We start from the raw sequence: 17,890 nt of genomic DNA, 5'->3' as shown, positions 1-17,890 counted from the left end.
CTTTGCTTGTCAGAAGCTCTCAAAAGGTGATCATAGGGCCCTGGGACACTGCAACCTCTTAAATATGAACCAATTGCCAAGCATCTCAATTTTGATCATGTGACCATGGGGATACTGCAATGGTTATAAGTTTGAAAAATGGCCATAAGTCACTTTTTTCAATACTAACTTTGAACGGTCACTAAATGAACTGTTGTAAGTTGAGGACTGTCTGTCTTGTCAGACTGGATAAGATGCCAAATAGCACTCTTTTTCTTTCTTCCTTTAAGCCGCTCTGCCTTTGACTGAGTAACTGTAAAAGAAGAAGCCAATCTGATGTAGTGCTTAAGAAATCAAGCTAGAAGCCGTGAGTTCTAATCCTGCCTTAGGCGCAAAGCCAGCTGGGTGACCTTGGAGCAGTCACTCTCGCTCAGCCCTAGGAAGCAGGCAATGGCAAACCACTCCTGAATCCTTGCCAAAAAAAGTGCAGGGAGATTTTGTCTAGGCAGTCACCAGGGGTCAACAATCTGAGGCACCCCAAAAGTGGCTTCGATACTGAGATGAGAGTCAGAGCCTGTTTGGTCTAGTGCAGGGGTTGTGAACCTGCGCCTCTGGAGCCGCATGTGGCTCTTTTAGCCTTCTACTGTGGCTCCAGTCCGCTTCTGCCATTTGCAAAGAGAGAGGTACATGCGCTCTCTCTCTCTCCCCCCCCTCTCTCTCTCACACACACACACTGAGTGGGGGAAGAGGACTGGCAGACCAAGGGCAGGACAGCCACCCCAAAAACAATGTGTGTCAGCTTGTTGAAGAACAGCGTGAAGCCAGCTTGCCAGGTGAACAGAAGATTGGAGAGAGGGAGGGGGGAGAGAGGGAGGGAGACAGAGGGAGGGAGGGAGGGAGGGAGAGAGAATTCATGCAGAGCAGCCACTATTTCTTTTTAATTAAACTCTTCAATCAAGCTCCCCCTCTCCCGTGTGTGTGTGTGTGTGCAAGTTTTGTGGCTCCCAGTGTTTTCTCTGGGAAACAGGTCCAAGTGGCTCTTTGAGTGTTTAAGGTTGCCGACCCCTGGTCTAATGGTTAAGGCGCCAGGCTAGGAAGAGGAAAACTGAGTTCAAGTCCTGCCTTAGCCATGAAAAGCAGCTGGGTGACTTTGGGCAAGTCATTCTCTTTCAGTCCAACCCACTTCACAGGGTTGTTGTTGCTGGGTAAATAGAAGAAGGAAAGTGTGTTGGATATGTTTGTCGCCTTGAGATATTTGTAAAAATAAGGCAGGATATAAAATAAATTGATAAATAAATAAATACATACATATATAAATACATACTTACATACCAATAAATAATAAGGGGAGTGAAACTAAACTCTGATATAGTGACATTGAATGCTAACAGTTCTCTGGAACATCACGAAGCATCTAAGCCAGTGATGCGAATCTTTTAGAGACCCGAATACCCAAACCCCACTTATTTATTGTCACATGCTGGATGGGTGTAGCTCACTGGGTGGGTGTGGCTGCAGTGGTCATGGCAGACTGGGTGGTTATGGCCAGGGTGGGCGTGCCACCTTGATGTTGTTCATGGGGAGGGATGCCTGTGAGGGCCGGGCAGGTTTGGTGGAGATCCAGGGTTTTTCTGGTGGGTGGGATGGTGGGCAGGAGGCTCATCCTGCAGGTGAGGCGAGGCGAGGCAGGAGAAGGGCAGGGGTGCCATTGCCGAAGGGCAGGGCAAGATGAGGCAGGGGCCGGGGCAGCTGCTGCCTGACACCATTGGCCCACACACACAGCGAGTGCATGGGGGCCAACTGTGTCCGTCAGCAGCCACAGCCTGCTGGCCCCTTGACCGATGCATTCTGGGATTCTGCAGCCCACTGCAAATACTGGGCCAGCCCTCCAGCAGCAGGTGGAGTAGGGGAGGGAGGAAGCGCATGATGCAGATCGCCGGACACACCTACTCCATCCCATCTGTTTTTGGTTGTGGTTGGAGAGCAGGTTGCTGCTGGTCATCTCCTTGGCCCCCTCGCAGATCTTGCCCTTGGCCCATACATGGAGCCTGTTCCCCTTGCACACCCAACGCACCTTAGTCCTGCCTGGGTTATAAAACAGCTTAAAAAGCCACTTGCCCGGGGAGATTTTGATGCAAGTTGCTCATGGAGGGGACTGAAGGCCTAGGATTGGGGCGACGGCACACGTGCCCACAGAGAGGGCTCTGCACGCTGCCTGTGGTGCGCATGCCATAGGTTTGCCACTATGGGGCTAGATGCTGATCTCACACTAGCCTTTCTCCTGTTGGGTCGGAGGGCTTTCCCTGGATCAAATGAAGCAACCACCGTTGCTTTGGGATCAATGGGGTGCCTCTCCTTCACAGTCACCTCTTCGGGGCAACTTTGGACCATCTAGGGTTCCCCTGGCAGGGAGAAACTAGCCATGGGGAGCAGATCTCCGCTCTCCCGGGCCCATGTGCCACGGATGCAAAACCAGAAGTCCGCTTTTCCTGGCTTTTGTCCACCCTGCTTATGTACCTTCTTCACTTTTTAGATATGGTGGCCTTGGCCTAGTCTCGCACAGGTAGTCCTCGACTTATTATCGGAATTGAACCCAGCATTTCCATTGCTAAATAGGACAGTTGTTAAGTGAGTTTTGCCCCATTTTACGACCTTTCTTGCCACAATTGTTAAGTGAATTACTGCGGCTGTTAACTTAGATTAGCTTATATTTTATAAAAAACTATTTAGAGCCAGTATTTTAAGGTATATAGCTAAAGATATATAGCTTAAGTGCAGCCATATTTAACCTTGCTAAAGAGATGACATACACAACTTTTGGTTTGAATTAGTTACATTGTATAGATAGACAATGGAACAGGGTTGAAACACTTGTATCATCCCTCCCTCCCTCCCTCCCTCCCTCCCTCCCTCCCTCCCTTCCTTCCTTCCTTCCTTCCTTCCTTCCTTCCTTCCTTCCTTCCTTCCTTCCTTCCTTCCTTCCTTCCTGTTATTTACAAATATGAAAATAAAGGGCAATTGATGCAATAACAAGTCATTAATATCATTAGAGAATAAGGAGCTGCCAAACCAGTGTTTCTTAACCTTGGTAACTTTCAAATGTGGGGCGCTCAACTCCCAGAATTCCTCAAACAGCATTCAGAATTCAGAATATAGAATTCAGAATATAGAATTCTGGGGGTTGAAGTCCACACATCTGAAAGTTGCCAAGGTTGAGAAACACTGTTCTGAACACAAAGATTCATGATCTGTAATGTAATGATATTACACATCAAGGTAACAGGTAAGGATGTAGTTTTTTTTGGTCTGTTTCTAAGCAATTGGCTTCTTGTTTTGGATCCATTGCATGTCAGTGAATAAAAGGAATACTCTAGAAAGATATTTCATCTTCAATCTTTTCTCCTGAAGCCCATAACATTTATTTATTTATTCCTGCATACATTCAGTATATAAGCTTCCCAATTCCCAACAACTCTGGGATACGTACAATTAAAAAAATAAGTGACTAGCTGGTACACCTAGTAAATATATTGACTAGCTGACTCCAGCACTCCCATGCTTATTTATGCACGTGAGCAAAGATGCCCATAAATTCAGTAGGATGGGTGGGTTTTTTTTTTGACAAAACAAGAAGAAAAATATCATTTCATTTTTTGAAATCTTGTTTAAAAAGAGAGAAATTTACCTTTCATACCCAGATCGCTCACCATCTGTAGAAAAGATCACCTGTTTAATTATGGAAGTAAAAGTTACCCTAAAGCAGTTTTAAAAATAGGTACTGAATATTCCTTGCTCCCTTTCGTAGCTCGTTGCTGCTATTCAGAGAGGAAATTCTCCCTCTGTCATGGCCTCAGCCTCGTCTGCTGCACCTGAGAGAAAAGATGGATTTTGTGACCAGTGTAGCAAATATGTGAAAGATCCATTATCTGTAGAATGTGGTCACAATTTCTGCCGGCCTTGCATCACTGATCATTATCGGGAACGGAAAAAGGAAGGGCTTTTTTTCTGCCCTGTTTGCGAAGAGCCGATCCCTGAAGGAAAACTCCGGCGAATCCTGCAGCAGCCCAGTGAGGACGAAAAAATCAGATTACTTCCAGAAAAATCATTTGTCTGTCCGAAACACAAGGTGGCCCTGGATCTGTTTTGTCAAGACGATGAGAAGCTGATATGTGCTATTTGTCAAAAGTCATCGGAACATAAAACTCACACTGTAATTTCTCCCAAACAGGCTGCCCAACCATTAAAGGTAAGGAATCGCTGTTAATGGATCTTTGGATTTTCAATGGCAGTTGCATATTGCTTCTAAAATGCAGTTTACATACCAGCATCTTTTCCTCTGGAAATGATGAAAATCTTGTTTGAACACTCGTTCCAGAGATTCAGCTTTCATGTATGTTTCTTTGCATGAAACTGTCTGGAGGCAACACTGCCTGTTCATCCTTTTTTTTTTAATATTACAGCCTGTCAAAAGATTGGCTGTATTCCAGCTGCATGGTTCCTTTCTTATTTATTTTTTAAATTTCTTTTTAATGTGAAAAAAGTGAAAGAAATATGACAGGAAAAAAAAACCATACTACAGGTAACCCTCAACCTATGACCACAATTGAGCCCAAAATTTCTGTCGCTAAGCGAGACAGTTGTTCAGTGAGTTTTGTCCCATTTTACAACCTTTCTTGCCACAGTTGTTAAGTGAATCACTGCAGTTGTTAACAACACAGTTGTTAAGTAAATCTGGCTTCCCCATTGACTTTGCTTGTCAGAAGGTCGCAAAAGGTGACCGTGTGACCCTGGCACACTGCAACTATTGTATATGTGAGTCAGTTGCCAAGCGCCTGACTTTTGATCATGTAACTGTGGGGAGGCTGCAACAATTGTAAGTGTGAAAAACAGTCATAAGTCATTTTTTACAATGTTGTTGTAACTTTGAATAATCACTATGACCTGTTGTAAGTTGAGGATTATCTGTATGATAAATAATTTTAACAGTAAACCATTGCAATTCCATATAATAATAATAATAATAATAATAATAATAATAATAATAATAATAATAGAAGATGAACTGCATGGGTTTTGGTTGAAACATCTAACTGTTATACACCCACTCATTGCCAAACAGTTCAACAATATACTACAAGGAGGAGAAATTGAAAAGTGGCTAACAACTGGGAAAACCTACCTAATAATGAAAAATCCAGCAAAAGGGGCAACACCAGGTAACTACAGGCCAATTACCTGCTTACCAACAACTTTCAAATTACTAACTGGTGTAGTAGCTGATGCAGTGCAACAGCATCTAGTTGAAAACAATCTCTTTCCACCTGAGCAGAAAGGAAACCGCCCCAATAGCAGAGGAACAAAAGATCAACTCCTAATAGACAAAATGATCTTGGAAAACTGCAAGAGAAGGAAGACCAACCTGAATGTGGCATGGATTGACTACAAAAAGGCATTTGACTCTCTGCCACATGATTGGATAATCAAGTGCCTAGAAATAACAGGAGTCAGTAGAAACATCAGAAAATTTGTGCAAAGATCGATGGCACAATGGAAGACACAGTTGCAGATCAATGGTGAGAGCTGGGAGAGGTTAATATCAAGAGAGGAATATTTCAAGGAGATTCATTATCACCATTACTATTTGTTATTGCACTGTTTCCTCTGTCAACAATACTGAATAACTCAGGACATGGCTATCAAACATCAAAAACATCTGCCAGACTATCCCACCTCCTTTATATGGATGATCTGAAGCTGTATGGAAAAACATCATCTGAAATAGAATCGCTGCTCAACACTGTCCGTATATATAGCCAAGATATTGTAATGGAGTTTGGCTTGGACAAATGTGCCACACTTACTATCAAACAAGGAAAAATAGTGAAAACTGAAGGAATCAAGATGCCCCACGAAAATAACATTAAGAGTCTGGATGAGGAAGAGTACTACAAATACTTGGGTATCCTTCAAGCTGACAACATCAAGCACACTGAAGTCAAGAAAAAGATTAGAGGTGAATACATCAAGAGAGTGAAGAAGATCTTAAAATCCAAACTCAATGGAGGAAATACCATAAAGGCAATCAACACCTGGGCAATCCCAGTCATTAGGTACACAGCTGGAATAGTGGACTGGACTCAAGCAGAACTAAAAGCAATGGATAGGCAGACCAGAAAAATAATGACAATGAATCATGCCCTTCATCCACGCAGTGACATTGATAGACTTTATCTACCAAGGCAAATAGGTGGGCGTGGAATGCTACAAGTACATCAGATGGTTGAAGAAGAAAAAATGGCTTTGGAAGAATATCTGAAGAACAATGATGAAGATGCACTGAAATTAGTATATCAGGAAGGCTTACTAACTACTGGAGAGACCAAACTGGCCTACAAGAAAGACCAAATGAAGAACAGAATAGAGGCATGGGAAGACAAAGCACTACATGGCCAATACATGAAAAAAATAGCTGGGAAAGCAGATAATAATAAAACCTGGCAATGGCTAAGAGCAGGAAAATTGAAGAAAGAGACCGAGGGACTAATTCTGGCTGCACAAGACCAAGCCTTAAGGACAAATGCATACAAAGTCAAAATTGAGAAGACAGCAACAGACAGTAAGTGCCGCCTATGCAAAGAAGCTGAAGAAACAGTGGACCACTTGGTAAGCTGTTGCAAGAAGATTGCACAAACTGATTACAAGCAGCGGCATGACAAAGTAGCAACAATGGTGCATTGGAAGATCTGCAAAAAATATCATTTGCCTGTAAGCAAAAACTGGTGGGATCATAAAATAGAGAAAGTCATAGAAAATGATAAAATTAAACTGCTCTGGGACTTCAGAATTCAAACAGACAAGCACCTGCAACATAACACCCCAGACTTAACAATTGTCGATAAGAAAGACAAAAAAGTCTGGATAGTGGACGTGGCAGTGCCTGGAGACAGCAGAATAGAAGAGAAAGAACTGGAGAAGATAACAAAATACAAAGACCTACAAATAGAAATAGAAAGACTGTGGCAAAAGCAAGCAAGGGTAGTACCAATAGTCATAGGCTCCTTGGGTGCAATCCCAAAACAACTGGAGCACCACTTGAACACATTGGCATTGACAAATTCGCTATTAGTCAATTGCAAAAGGCAGCCTTATTAGGAACTGCTTCCATCCTGCGACGATATCGGTAATACCATCAAACATCCACATCTGCCTATCCCAGGTCCTGGGTAAGGACTCGATAGGTAGACAAAATGCCAAATCCAGTCTGAACATCTGGCTGACTGTGCGATGATCGATAATAATAATAATAATAATAATAATAATAATATAATAATAATGATGATGATGATGATGATGATGATGATAAAGTTGGAAGGGACCTTGGAGGTCATCTAGTCCAACCCCCTGCTCAGGCAGGAAACCCTATACCATTTCGGACAAATGGCTGTCCAGTTTCTTCTTAAAAACTTCCAGTGTTGGCACATTCACCGCTTCTGTAGGCAGGTTGTTCCACTGGTTAATTGTTCTCACTTTCAGGAAGTTTCTCCTTAGTTCTATGTTGCTTCTCTCTTTGGTTAGTTTCCACCTGTTGCTTCTTGTCCTGCCTTCAGGCGCTTTGGGAAATAGCTGGACTCCCTCTTCTTTGTGGCAGCCCCCAAGATATTGGAACACTACTATCATGTCCTCCCTTGTCCTTCTCTTCATTAAACTAGACATACCCAATTTCAGCAACCGTTCCTTATATGTTTTAGCCTCCAGTCCCCTAATAATCTTTGTTGCTCTTCTCTGTACTCTTTCTAGAGTCTCAACATCTTTTTTACATTGTGGTGACCAAAACTGGATGCAGTATTCCATGTTGCAGACAGTAACAGGGTGGTTTTTGCCAGGATTGACAAAACAGAATTGCAGAATAATAGATCTGGAAGAAACCCCAAGTCATCTAATTTGATTTTTTTATCAGTGCAGAAAACCTGTCACTGAACAATAACTATAGCTTTACTTCACTAAGGAAAGTCCACCATCTTTCAAGACAGTTTGCTTTATTTAGAATGGAATTAGATGTGTTATTTTTGTCACGGGGCAAAGTGACACCGGGGAAGTATTCAGAAATTTGTACAGAGACAGGGAATCAGTGTGGAACTAGGAAAAAATGGTTGGAAGAGTGCAAGTAGCCAGGAGAGAAGACTGTCGGAAGGTCTTCAAATATCCGAGAGTCTGTCATGGGGTGGATAGGATAGAATTGTTCAGTGCTGCTCTAAAAGACCAGACAAGAAACAAGGATTTTGATTTCAAGGAAGCAGATTTCAATTGGACATCACGTAGAATTTCCTAACATTAAGGGCTGTTCAACAATGGAAGATGTCTCTGGAGATGATGAACTGTCTACCCCTGGGAGTGTTTAAACTGAGGTTGGATGACTGTCTGCAGGGATATTATAGTACAGGTAGTCCTTGACTTACAACAGTTCATTTAGTGACCATTTGATGTTACAGCGGCACTGAAAAAAGAGACATATGACTGTTTTTCACACTTACTACCATTGCAGCATCCCCATGGTCATGTGATCAGAATTCAGAAGCTTGGTAACTAATTCATATTTATGATAGTTTCAGTGTCCTGGGGTCAAGTGATCACCTTTTGCGACCTTCTGACAAACAAAGTCAACGAGGAAGCCAGATTCACTTAAGAACTGGGTTACTACCTTAGCAGATACAGTGATTCATTTAACAACTGTGGCAAGAAAGGTGCTATAATGTGGCAAAACTCACTTAACAAATGTCTCACTTAGCAACAAGAATTTTGGGCTCCATTATGGCCGTAAATTGAGGAATACCTGTAGTGGGTTCCTGTTCTGGTCAGCGCTTTGGCTGGGGAATTCTGGGATTTGAAATCCACGCATCTTCAAGTTGTCAAGGTTGATAAATACTGGACTAGATGTTCCCCAGGATCTCTTCCAATCTTACATTTTTGGTTCTATGGAACATTAGTTTTTGATAGACTCGGAAAGAACAGCAGTATGTGAGCTTGAGGTGTTGCTGAATAACTGAAAATACTAAGGTAGACAGATTGCAAAAGTCTACTTTTTGCAGGATCTAATCTGAGTCGGTCACTGGGACCAGAGGTTTATTCTTCCGAGTTTTCATCCTTGTGCTGGAGCCCATCCTCAGGGAATTTCTCTCTCTCCATTCTCTCTCTATGTATAAGATAATGCAACATAAATAGAGCTGTGGTGGTGCAATGGTTAGAATGCAGTATTGCAGGCTAACTCTGCCGACTGCCAGGAGTTTGATCCTGACCAATTCAAGGTCGACTCAGCCTTCCATTGTTCCAAGATTAGAGGCACAGATTGTTGGGGGCAATATGCTGACTCTGTAAAACTGCTTAGAGAGGGCTATGAAGCACTGTGAAGCAGTATATAAGTCTAAATGCTATTGTTATTATTCTGGGACACATATATTTGCCTTATTCATAAGAGATACAGGCAGCTAGTGTTTTGAACAGTTCTACTTTTTGGTGCAAAGAAAGATCCTGATTCTGATGGATAAGTAAATAAACTTGTAAAATTGGGGAACACTGGAAGTTTTTAAGAAGAAACTGGACAGCCATTTGTCCGAAATGGTATAGGGTTACCTGCCTGAGCAGGGGGTTGGATTGATGACCTCCAAGGTCCCTTCCAACTTTATGATGATGATGTTTGAAATATGACCCACTTTTTCTCTTTGAGGACCAGCTACGGAGCAGGATTATCCTTCTGGAGGAAAAGAAGGATTTAATGGAGGCTCATCCTTCCGATGCAGAAAAGGAAATTGCCGAGTTGCTTGTAAGTCTTGCTAATTCTGAATTTTGGAAAACCAGCTAATTATCAATCTCGTCCCAAGAGGTGGTGAACCTGACCTTGCCTTTTTTTCTTCTCTCTTCCTCATTAAAGGGACAAATGGAAGAAGAGCGGGAGAAGTTAGACAATGTGTTCAAACAACTACATGATTTTCTGCATAAACAGGAAAAACAACTGCAGAACCGAATGAAAATGGTGGAGAAAGATTTTCAAAAAAACAAGACAGAATACCTGGAGGGGCTTTCAAAGGAACGCACCATACTTAAAAGTATCATTAGGGAGATGCAGGAGGTGTGTGAGCAGCCAGCTGTGGAGTTCTTAATGGTAAGATGATTTTAAAAGTAGAGAGCCAGCTCAGAACCTTAATGGGACACCTTCACTTCCCTAAATGTCTATGGAGGTTCCCAGTCATCCAGGTCCTGGTTGTTCCCAAAAATGCTTTTTCAGGAGGCAGCTGGACTTTCTGGGAGTTGTTGTCCACAAGTCTTAAAGTGGAGTTTGGAGATCTATGAGGGCTTAAGCAGCCTTCTTACTTTAATCAATTGCAAAGCGTGAGATCTCTGTTTCTTTTCTTCGTAGGATTTTAAAGGCAACATGCAGAGGTAAGTGGATCCTGCTCATTCCCTCCGATCCTTTCTAAGACCATGTAGCAGAAAATAGGGCACCCTCCTGATTATGCTGGACTTCAAATCCAGTCAACCAATAGCAGTCATGGTCAATAAAACAAAACAGTGGGAGTTGAAGGACATGGAAAACATGGCTTTCCAGGCTCCTTTTGTGTGGGATGTGTGGAATTCCACTCTCCCTTTATTTTTCAATGAAAAAAAGAGCAATTTTTAAAAACGTGTTGTGTGAAAAAGATAAATAAAAGGAGAGAACCATAACCTGAAATGACAGCTCTGCTGCAGCTGACCGTCCATTTCTTACCTTCCTCCTAATAAGAGTGTTCTTTTTCTCTTCACTTAAAAACACTTTTTTTGAAGCAAATATTCTTCCCATCCCTATCTTAGGTTGCAGCCTTCTATTTACTTAATATTGGAGAAAAACTTTGGTTTTTGTCTGCAGATGCTGCTCTAGGATAGCATTAAACACATGCCCAAAACTATATTGATAATCAGGGCCTCTTTATACCCACCTGGGCAGAACAGAAAGAGCCGAGGTGGCGCAGCAATTAGGGTGCAGTGCTGCAGGCCACTTTAGCTGACTGTGTTCAGCAGGTCAGCGGTTCAAATCTCACCGACTCAAGGTTGACTCAGCCTTCCATCCTTCCGGGGTAGGTAAAATGAGGACCCAGATTGTTGGGGGCAAAGTAATATATATATATATATATACATTGCTTACTGGTGCACACCGCTTAGAGAGTGCTTGCACTTAAAGCGGTATATAAGTCTCATAAATAAATAAATAAAATAAATAAACATTAGATCAAGTTTTGATATAGTGCTAAACTCTCTGATCTTTTCCCCCCCTTTGTTTTGTTTTTCCTTTGGTCCCTTTCAAGTCACTCTTGAGGCCTGGCAAGTGCCTGGACAAAGCAATTTTCTTGGCAAGATTTTAGAAGTGGGAGTGAGGAACTGGTCAGGTCCCCCCAGCTGGCTTTGTACCTAAGGGGGGGCCTAGAACTCACCATCTCCCAGTTTCTTGCTTGGTATTTTATCCACTATACCAGTGATGGTGAACCTTTTAGAGATCGAGTGCCTGAACTGCAACCCAAAACCCACTTATGCATCGTCGAGTGCCGGGTGGGTGTGGCCCATTGGGTGGATGTGGCCCATTGGGTGGGCGTGGTTGTGGTGGTAACGGAAGACTGGGTGGGACTAAAAAGTTCAATCAATCAATTCCAGCTTTGCAAAATCTTTTTTTTTCCCCGCAAGAAGTTGAAATTGACTGATTGAACCTTTTTTTTTTTTGCACATGGCGACGGAGGCCTAAAGTGAAAAGGTTTTATAAAACCCAGCTGAAGGCCTAGGACTGGGTCGATGGTGTGCGTGCCCACAGAGAGGGCTCTGAGTGCCGCCTCTGGCACCCGTGCCATAGGTTCGCCACCACTGCCCTATACCAAACTGGTTCTAGGTTGGGGAGAACTTATTTGTAATTAAATATTACATGGTTTTTATTTGGCTCTGCTTACCTTTTGGTCTGTGACCTCCACTAAGCCATTCAAACTATCTTGATCTGAAAAACAGTGCTTGTACTTCCTTCCCTATGTATCTTATCATGTCATTAACATAGTAAGGAGAGACATACGACGGCCCTTTTGCCATCAGAGCTGCCTATCTGAAGGACCTCAACCCTCTTCTAAGCCATTTCAACTCATTTTCTTGTAAATTGTTGATACTATCATTTTTTTTGCATGTTTAGTATCTTTGCCTATACCAGTGGTGGCGAACCTATGGCACGGGTGCCAGAGGTGGCACTCAGAGCCCTCTCTGTGGGCACGCGGACCGTTGCCCCAGCAGAGTTCGCCAGAGTAACGAGCATGTGGCGTTTGGAAATGACAGGGCAGGAAGTGAGTGAGCAAGTGGCGTAGGCCCCCCGGGGATGCCCCAGAGATGACGAGGGACTGGTCCCCGCCGCCCTGGCCCCAGCCACACTCATCCAGTCTGCCATGACCACTGCAAGCACGCCCACCCAGTGGGCCATGCCCCCATACCCCCCCCCCCCGAGTGCACCACAATACTGATGCAGCCCTGGCACTTTGCGATAAATAAGTGAGTTTTGAGTTAGAGTTTGGGCACTCGGTCTCCAAAAGGTTCGCCATATTGGCCTATAATATCAATGGCGCTGCTTTCTGCAAAATAACATTACTCTAAACCCTTAAACACCCCTTTCCTTTGGGCCAGATATTTTCCAAACCATTCCCATTGCCAGTGAGGCCTTCGAGCTGCAGATTGGAACTCTTCCATATGTCTATTTTGTTTCTGTCCCCTAGATATGACAAAGCACTTGAAAACCCAGTTGCTTTTCCTCTTGAACTGAAATGGAGGTCTTGGGATTTCTGTGATATAAATCCTTTTCTGGAAAATGCTGGGAAGATATTCAACGGTAATGTAGAATTGATGTTTCTGTGGTGTTTCACATGATTGGGTCCAAAACGGGGGGGGGGGGCAAGAGGGCAGCACATGTAAAAAAAAGAACATAACTTTGCTCACAAGATCACTACTGCTATATTGACACCCCCCTACCAGATATCGTTGTGGAAAACAAATGTTGGTAGGCTACCCCTTTCCTTTCCTTTCCTTTCCTTTCCCCCTCCCCTTCCCCTTCCATTCCTTACTTTTTTCCTTCCCTTCCCTTCCCTTCCCTTCCTTACTTTTTTCCTTTCCTTCTTCTAAAACAAGTTATTAATTTATATTGGCTATTACAGATTATTAGAATCTGATAACTAGATTCATAACAGGAAAGTGTACTACCTTCCTGCCAAATTCTTGTTGGTTTCTACTTAACATTTCCCTAGCATGCAATGTTGTTGTATAAGCTGCTTTTGTTCTTCCTGGGTTTATGATAGTGCAGACATGTCAAACACAAGGCCCAGGGGCCAGATGCGGCCCGCGAAGTGGTTTCATGTGGTCCACGAAGCCATCCTGGAAACAGTGAGGGAATGGCCCCCTCTGCCTTGGTCCTGGCCCAGGCTGGCTGGGAGCCAATGTACAATTTTGTGCTGGCCATCTTGGCACTTGCCCTGGTGGACCATGCCTTGGCACTTGCTCTGGTCCCACCCCCTTCTGCCAGAGACCCTCAGATCTGTCCCACTCCTGCCCAGGCCCCCATAGGCACCCTTGACGCGAATGATGTAGAACTGACCATGCCCACCCAGTAGGCCACACCCATTCCATTCATGCCCACCCAATAGGCTGCACCCACTCTGGCCACACCCACCAGCCCCTCAAGGGCAACCGCAATGCTGATGGGGCCCTCAGGGAAATTGAGTTTGATACCCCTGTGATAGTGTTACAAGTTCTCTCTCTCTCTTTTTTTTTCCTCAGAGTCTTTGATGGCTGGAATTCAGCTGCAGAAAGGTAAATTCTATTGTCAGGAAGATGGCATAAGAGAAGGAATGTTGGAAAGTTGATTTGTTACATTTCCTTGAAGTTTCATTTCTAGAGATTCCCAAACCACCAGTAGCTTAGAATTAATAGTTGAAATGCACAAAAGGCAGAAGGGCTGGGGATGATAGAAGCTTTGTGCAGTATATATGGAATGACCGGATAACGGGCATCATCCCAGAACTTCATAGCATTGCAAGAAGAATAAACCAACACATGCAATAGACTTCTATGAATGTTTTTAACTCTGATGACTGTATTTTGCCTCCAGTAGGATCCTCCAGTACAGGGGTGGGCAAATATAGCCCCTTTATGATCTGTGGACTTCAATTCCCAAAATTCCTTAGCCAGCATGACTGGATCAGGAATTCTGGGAGTTGAAGTTCAGAGGTCATAATAGGGCTATAGTGGCCCACTCCTGCTCTAGTAGGAGATCCACTTCGATACTTTGTAGAAAGCTTGAGTAGGAAAGTGCTTTGGGGCACATCTCTTGCTTGTGAATACTTCTCAAAGTAAGTAAAGGACAGGAAGTTGGGAAAGGGTGCTTGAAGGGTGATATATAGAACGTGAAGGTCTGTTCCCTAGGATCCCAAGTGTAGGTCTCAGAATAATAGATTTAAGTTACAGGAAGGCAGGTTCAGACTCAGTTCCTCTATTAAACTGCTCTTTCTGTTGGGATGAGTTTGATAGAGGAATCAATGACAGAGGAAAGGATGAGCTCTGATGGATGGACAGTCCTCTTAACAGGAATTCCTGCACTGAATAGAGTGGCCCATTACAATTATAGCAATAGCAATTAGACTTGTATATTGCTCCATAGTGCTTTTCAGCCCTCTCTAAACTGTTTACAGAATCAGCATATTGCCCCACAACAATCTGAGCCCTCATTTTACTGTCCTCAGAAGGCTGAGTCAAGCTGGAGCCGGTCAGGATCGAACTCCTGGCAGTGGGCAGAGTTAGCCTGCAATACTGCAATCTAACCACTGCACCACGGTGGTTCTATCTATCCAGATACTGCATATAGAGATATCCAGCTCTTGAGCCATGTAGAACTTTATAAGGGGACAACCAACATTTTGATTTGCATCAATATCATACTGCCATTTTAACAAGTAATGCTGCTTATCTTTTCTTTTCTCATCCTTCCCCCCTCAACAGCACATGTATTTCTGGATCCAGATACAGCGCATCCTCGTCTCATTCTGTCGGACGACTGTAAAAGTCTGAGAATGGGCGAATGGTATCAAGCTCTACCCAAAATCCCAGAAAGATTTGACGAATGGCCTTTTGTGTTGGCCTGTTCAGGATTCACTACCGGCAGACATTTTTGGGAAGTCATTGTGGGGACGGAAGACACCTGGGGTGTCGGAGTTGCCCGAAAGTCTGTAAGGAAAAAAGGAGATATTGAATTTAGCCCAGAAGAAGGATTCTGGGCTGTGGGGAAGTGGGATGGCAACTATACAGCATACAACCCTCCCTTTTATACTCCCTTGACCTTGCGTAGGATGCCCAAGAAGATCAGAATAATTCTGAACTACGAAGGGGGATGGGTGACTTTTTTTGATGCTGATACAGGAGCTCCTCTCTTTGCGTTTTCTGCACACCCCTTCGCTGGAGAGGTGATCCTTCCCTTGTTTTATGTGTTTGGAAATGCTACGCTTTCCATCGCTCACTAAAGCTGCTATCTCTGCTTCTCAACCTTGATTGGTAGTAGGTAAATACAATTTACCAAATACAAGCCTGGAAAATTAATCATCAAGGAGAACAAGAAACAAGTGGGGATCTAAGATGGACTTTCTACAGTCTTGGTCCCCCCAGGGGTGGTGGGATTGCAGCTTCCAAGTTTCCCAAGTTAGTGTGATTGTTTTCTATCCTGCCTTTTGAAAGGTGCAAGTGCCAGCATGTATGAAGAGGGTCAACAAGGAAATCTCTGACAGCTCTACCAAACCTCCGTTAATTTTCAGACAGACTAATAGCTAATGATGCAGAGTTCATCTTTATTTCTTTAAAAAAGCTATAACATTACTGATCAAAGGTAATATTTCCTCTCAGCAAAGAACCAGGGCTTCTCACATGACCTTGGTGATATCCAGATAAGTGGCTTCTCACATGATGAGAGTGTCATTATTTCAAGACCTTAGTGATATCCAGATAAGTGACCTTCAACTCCCAGAACTTTCATTCAACCATGTTTGCTGTGGAATTCTGGGACTTAAAGTCCACACATGACCAAGTCTGGGAAACACTATCTTGATTGATCTTCCAGCTTTAAAACTACCAGATTTGTTAGGAACTGATCTTTTTAATAAATTTGTATAGCAATTCCTTTTCCTCAAATTCATGGGTAGGAATATGGATAAGGGCTGTTTGGCTGCATTGCCATCGAAACCAAGGCTTGCCTTTTCATATTGTCTTCAGTTCAGAATTTAACACAGTTGTGGGTAAGTCCATCATGGCTTATCATCAACCTCAAGAAAGCTCCTGGTTCTCTCAGGCTCCCATTACAGAAACATCTTGGGAACTTAATTCTTGCATTGTCCAGCTTCCTGTCATGTTTTTTGAAAGTATCTGCTGATATAAAGAATCCTTACTATTGATCTTGTACATTTGTGGAACTACTGAGGTTTATGTAATTATATAAGACCAGTGTCTCTCAATCTTAGCAATTTTAAGATGTGTGGACCTGAACTCCCACAATTTCCTCAACCGGCATGCTGGCTTGGGAATTCTGAGAGTTGAAGTCCATATAACTTAAAGCTGCCAAGGTTGAGAAATGCTAATATAGACCATTGCATAGTGGAGACACTCTCAAATGCTTTAATCAAATATAGAGTTCCCCAATTTAGGTGTCCCTCCAGATAACTTTTTCCAGAAGTTTCAGGGAGGGGCATATTAGCTAGGAATTTGGAGAGCTGATATTCACATAGAAATAGGTTAAGTCAAGGCAAGGGGAAAGATCTTGTCTTTATTATCAAAATTGTTTAAAAAGTGCAGTCTTCGCATTTAATCCAAATTTGAAATTTTCCTTCCTTCCTTCCTTCCTTCCTTCCTTCCTTCCTTCCTTCCTTCCTTCCTTCCTTCCTTCCTTCCTTCCTTCCTATATGGAAATTGGGCATAATTTTTTCTATATGGAAACTCCATTATATTATATACTCAGGCCAACTTAGTTCTTCAACAAGGCTGGTTTGCAAAAATTTTACTGAGCAGGTGAGCTGTAGGAGTGGGTCTATGATTCAGTCATAGTCAAATGATTTTTTTTGTGACAAAAGGGAAGGACATTTTCATTTAATAGCATTCTATAACAATCTGTTGCTATCACACTATCGTACTTATTTTGGAATTCTGATTTTATCACACAGAAGCTGTTCTGAACTTGGACAATGTAGCTAAGGAATGCTTTAGATAAATAAAGAGATATGTATTGACTGTACCACATTATATGTAAGAATAGCTTGAGAAGACTTCTTAATTATATTAAGATGTGTTTTCACAACACTTTTTCTTCCCATTGCCTGATGTTTCTCTTCAGACCTGGAAGGCTATTCACTTGTTAATTAATTTTACTTTCATCCTGAATCTCAAACTCTGCCTTTTAGGATTATTTTAACAAGCTTCAATAAATTAAGCCAAGGTTTGTCCAGGGTTATACCTGGAGGTGATATGATGGCTCAGCATTTAAAGACACTGAGCTTTCAGCTGGAGAGCTGAGAGTTGGGATTCAGGATGAGGTGAGCTACTATTACTTGCCCCAGCTCCTGCCCATGCGAATGCAAGTAGATTAATAGGTACCACTTTGGTGGGAAGGCAACAGCATTCCGTGTGCCTTTAGCATATAGCCATACTAGCCACATGTCCATGGAAATTGTCTTTGGACAATGCTGGCTCCCTTGGCCAATAAACAGAGATTGTTCTGTCCCAGCCTATGTGAGTCCTTGTTATGCTCATAAGGAGAAAACCCTCTTCCAAGAAACAGGCAGGAACTGCAAGAAAAAAACAACCCCTTTTATTCTCACAGACCTAAGTCAATGTCCAA

General features: G+C 43.0%; 1 protein-coding gene across 1 annotated transcript; it reads left to right on the top strand.

Annotated features, from left to right (window-relative positions):
* The first annotated feature begins 3,186 nt into the window (after positions 1-3,186).
* Positions 3,187-16,251, top strand: LOC120305058 (E3 ubiquitin-protein ligase TRIM7-like). The gene is made up of 8 exons (XM_039336363.1): positions 3,187-3,262; positions 3,785-4,225; positions 9,701-9,796; positions 9,905-10,135; positions 10,391-10,413; positions 12,744-12,856; positions 13,798-13,830; positions 15,016-16,251. Exons 2-8 carry the CDS (start codon positions 3,824-3,826, stop codon positions 15,531-15,533), a joined length of 1,416 nt encoding a protein of 471 aa, XP_039192297.1. The 5' UTR covers positions 3,187-3,262; positions 3,785-3,823; the 3' UTR covers positions 15,534-16,251.
* The last annotated feature ends 1,639 nt before the right edge of the window (positions 16,252-17,890 follow it).

Source organism: Crotalus tigris, unplaced genomic scaffold, assembly GCF_016545835.1.
Source record: "Crotalus tigris isolate CLP2741 ecotype Arizona unplaced genomic scaffold, ASM1654583v1 scf7180000017666.379230911805:20528666, whole genome shotgun sequence".
Taxonomy (NCBI): Eukaryota; Metazoa; Chordata; class Lepidosauria; order Squamata; family Viperidae; genus Crotalus; species Crotalus tigris.
This window is presented reverse-complemented; position numbering and strand designations above follow the sequence as displayed.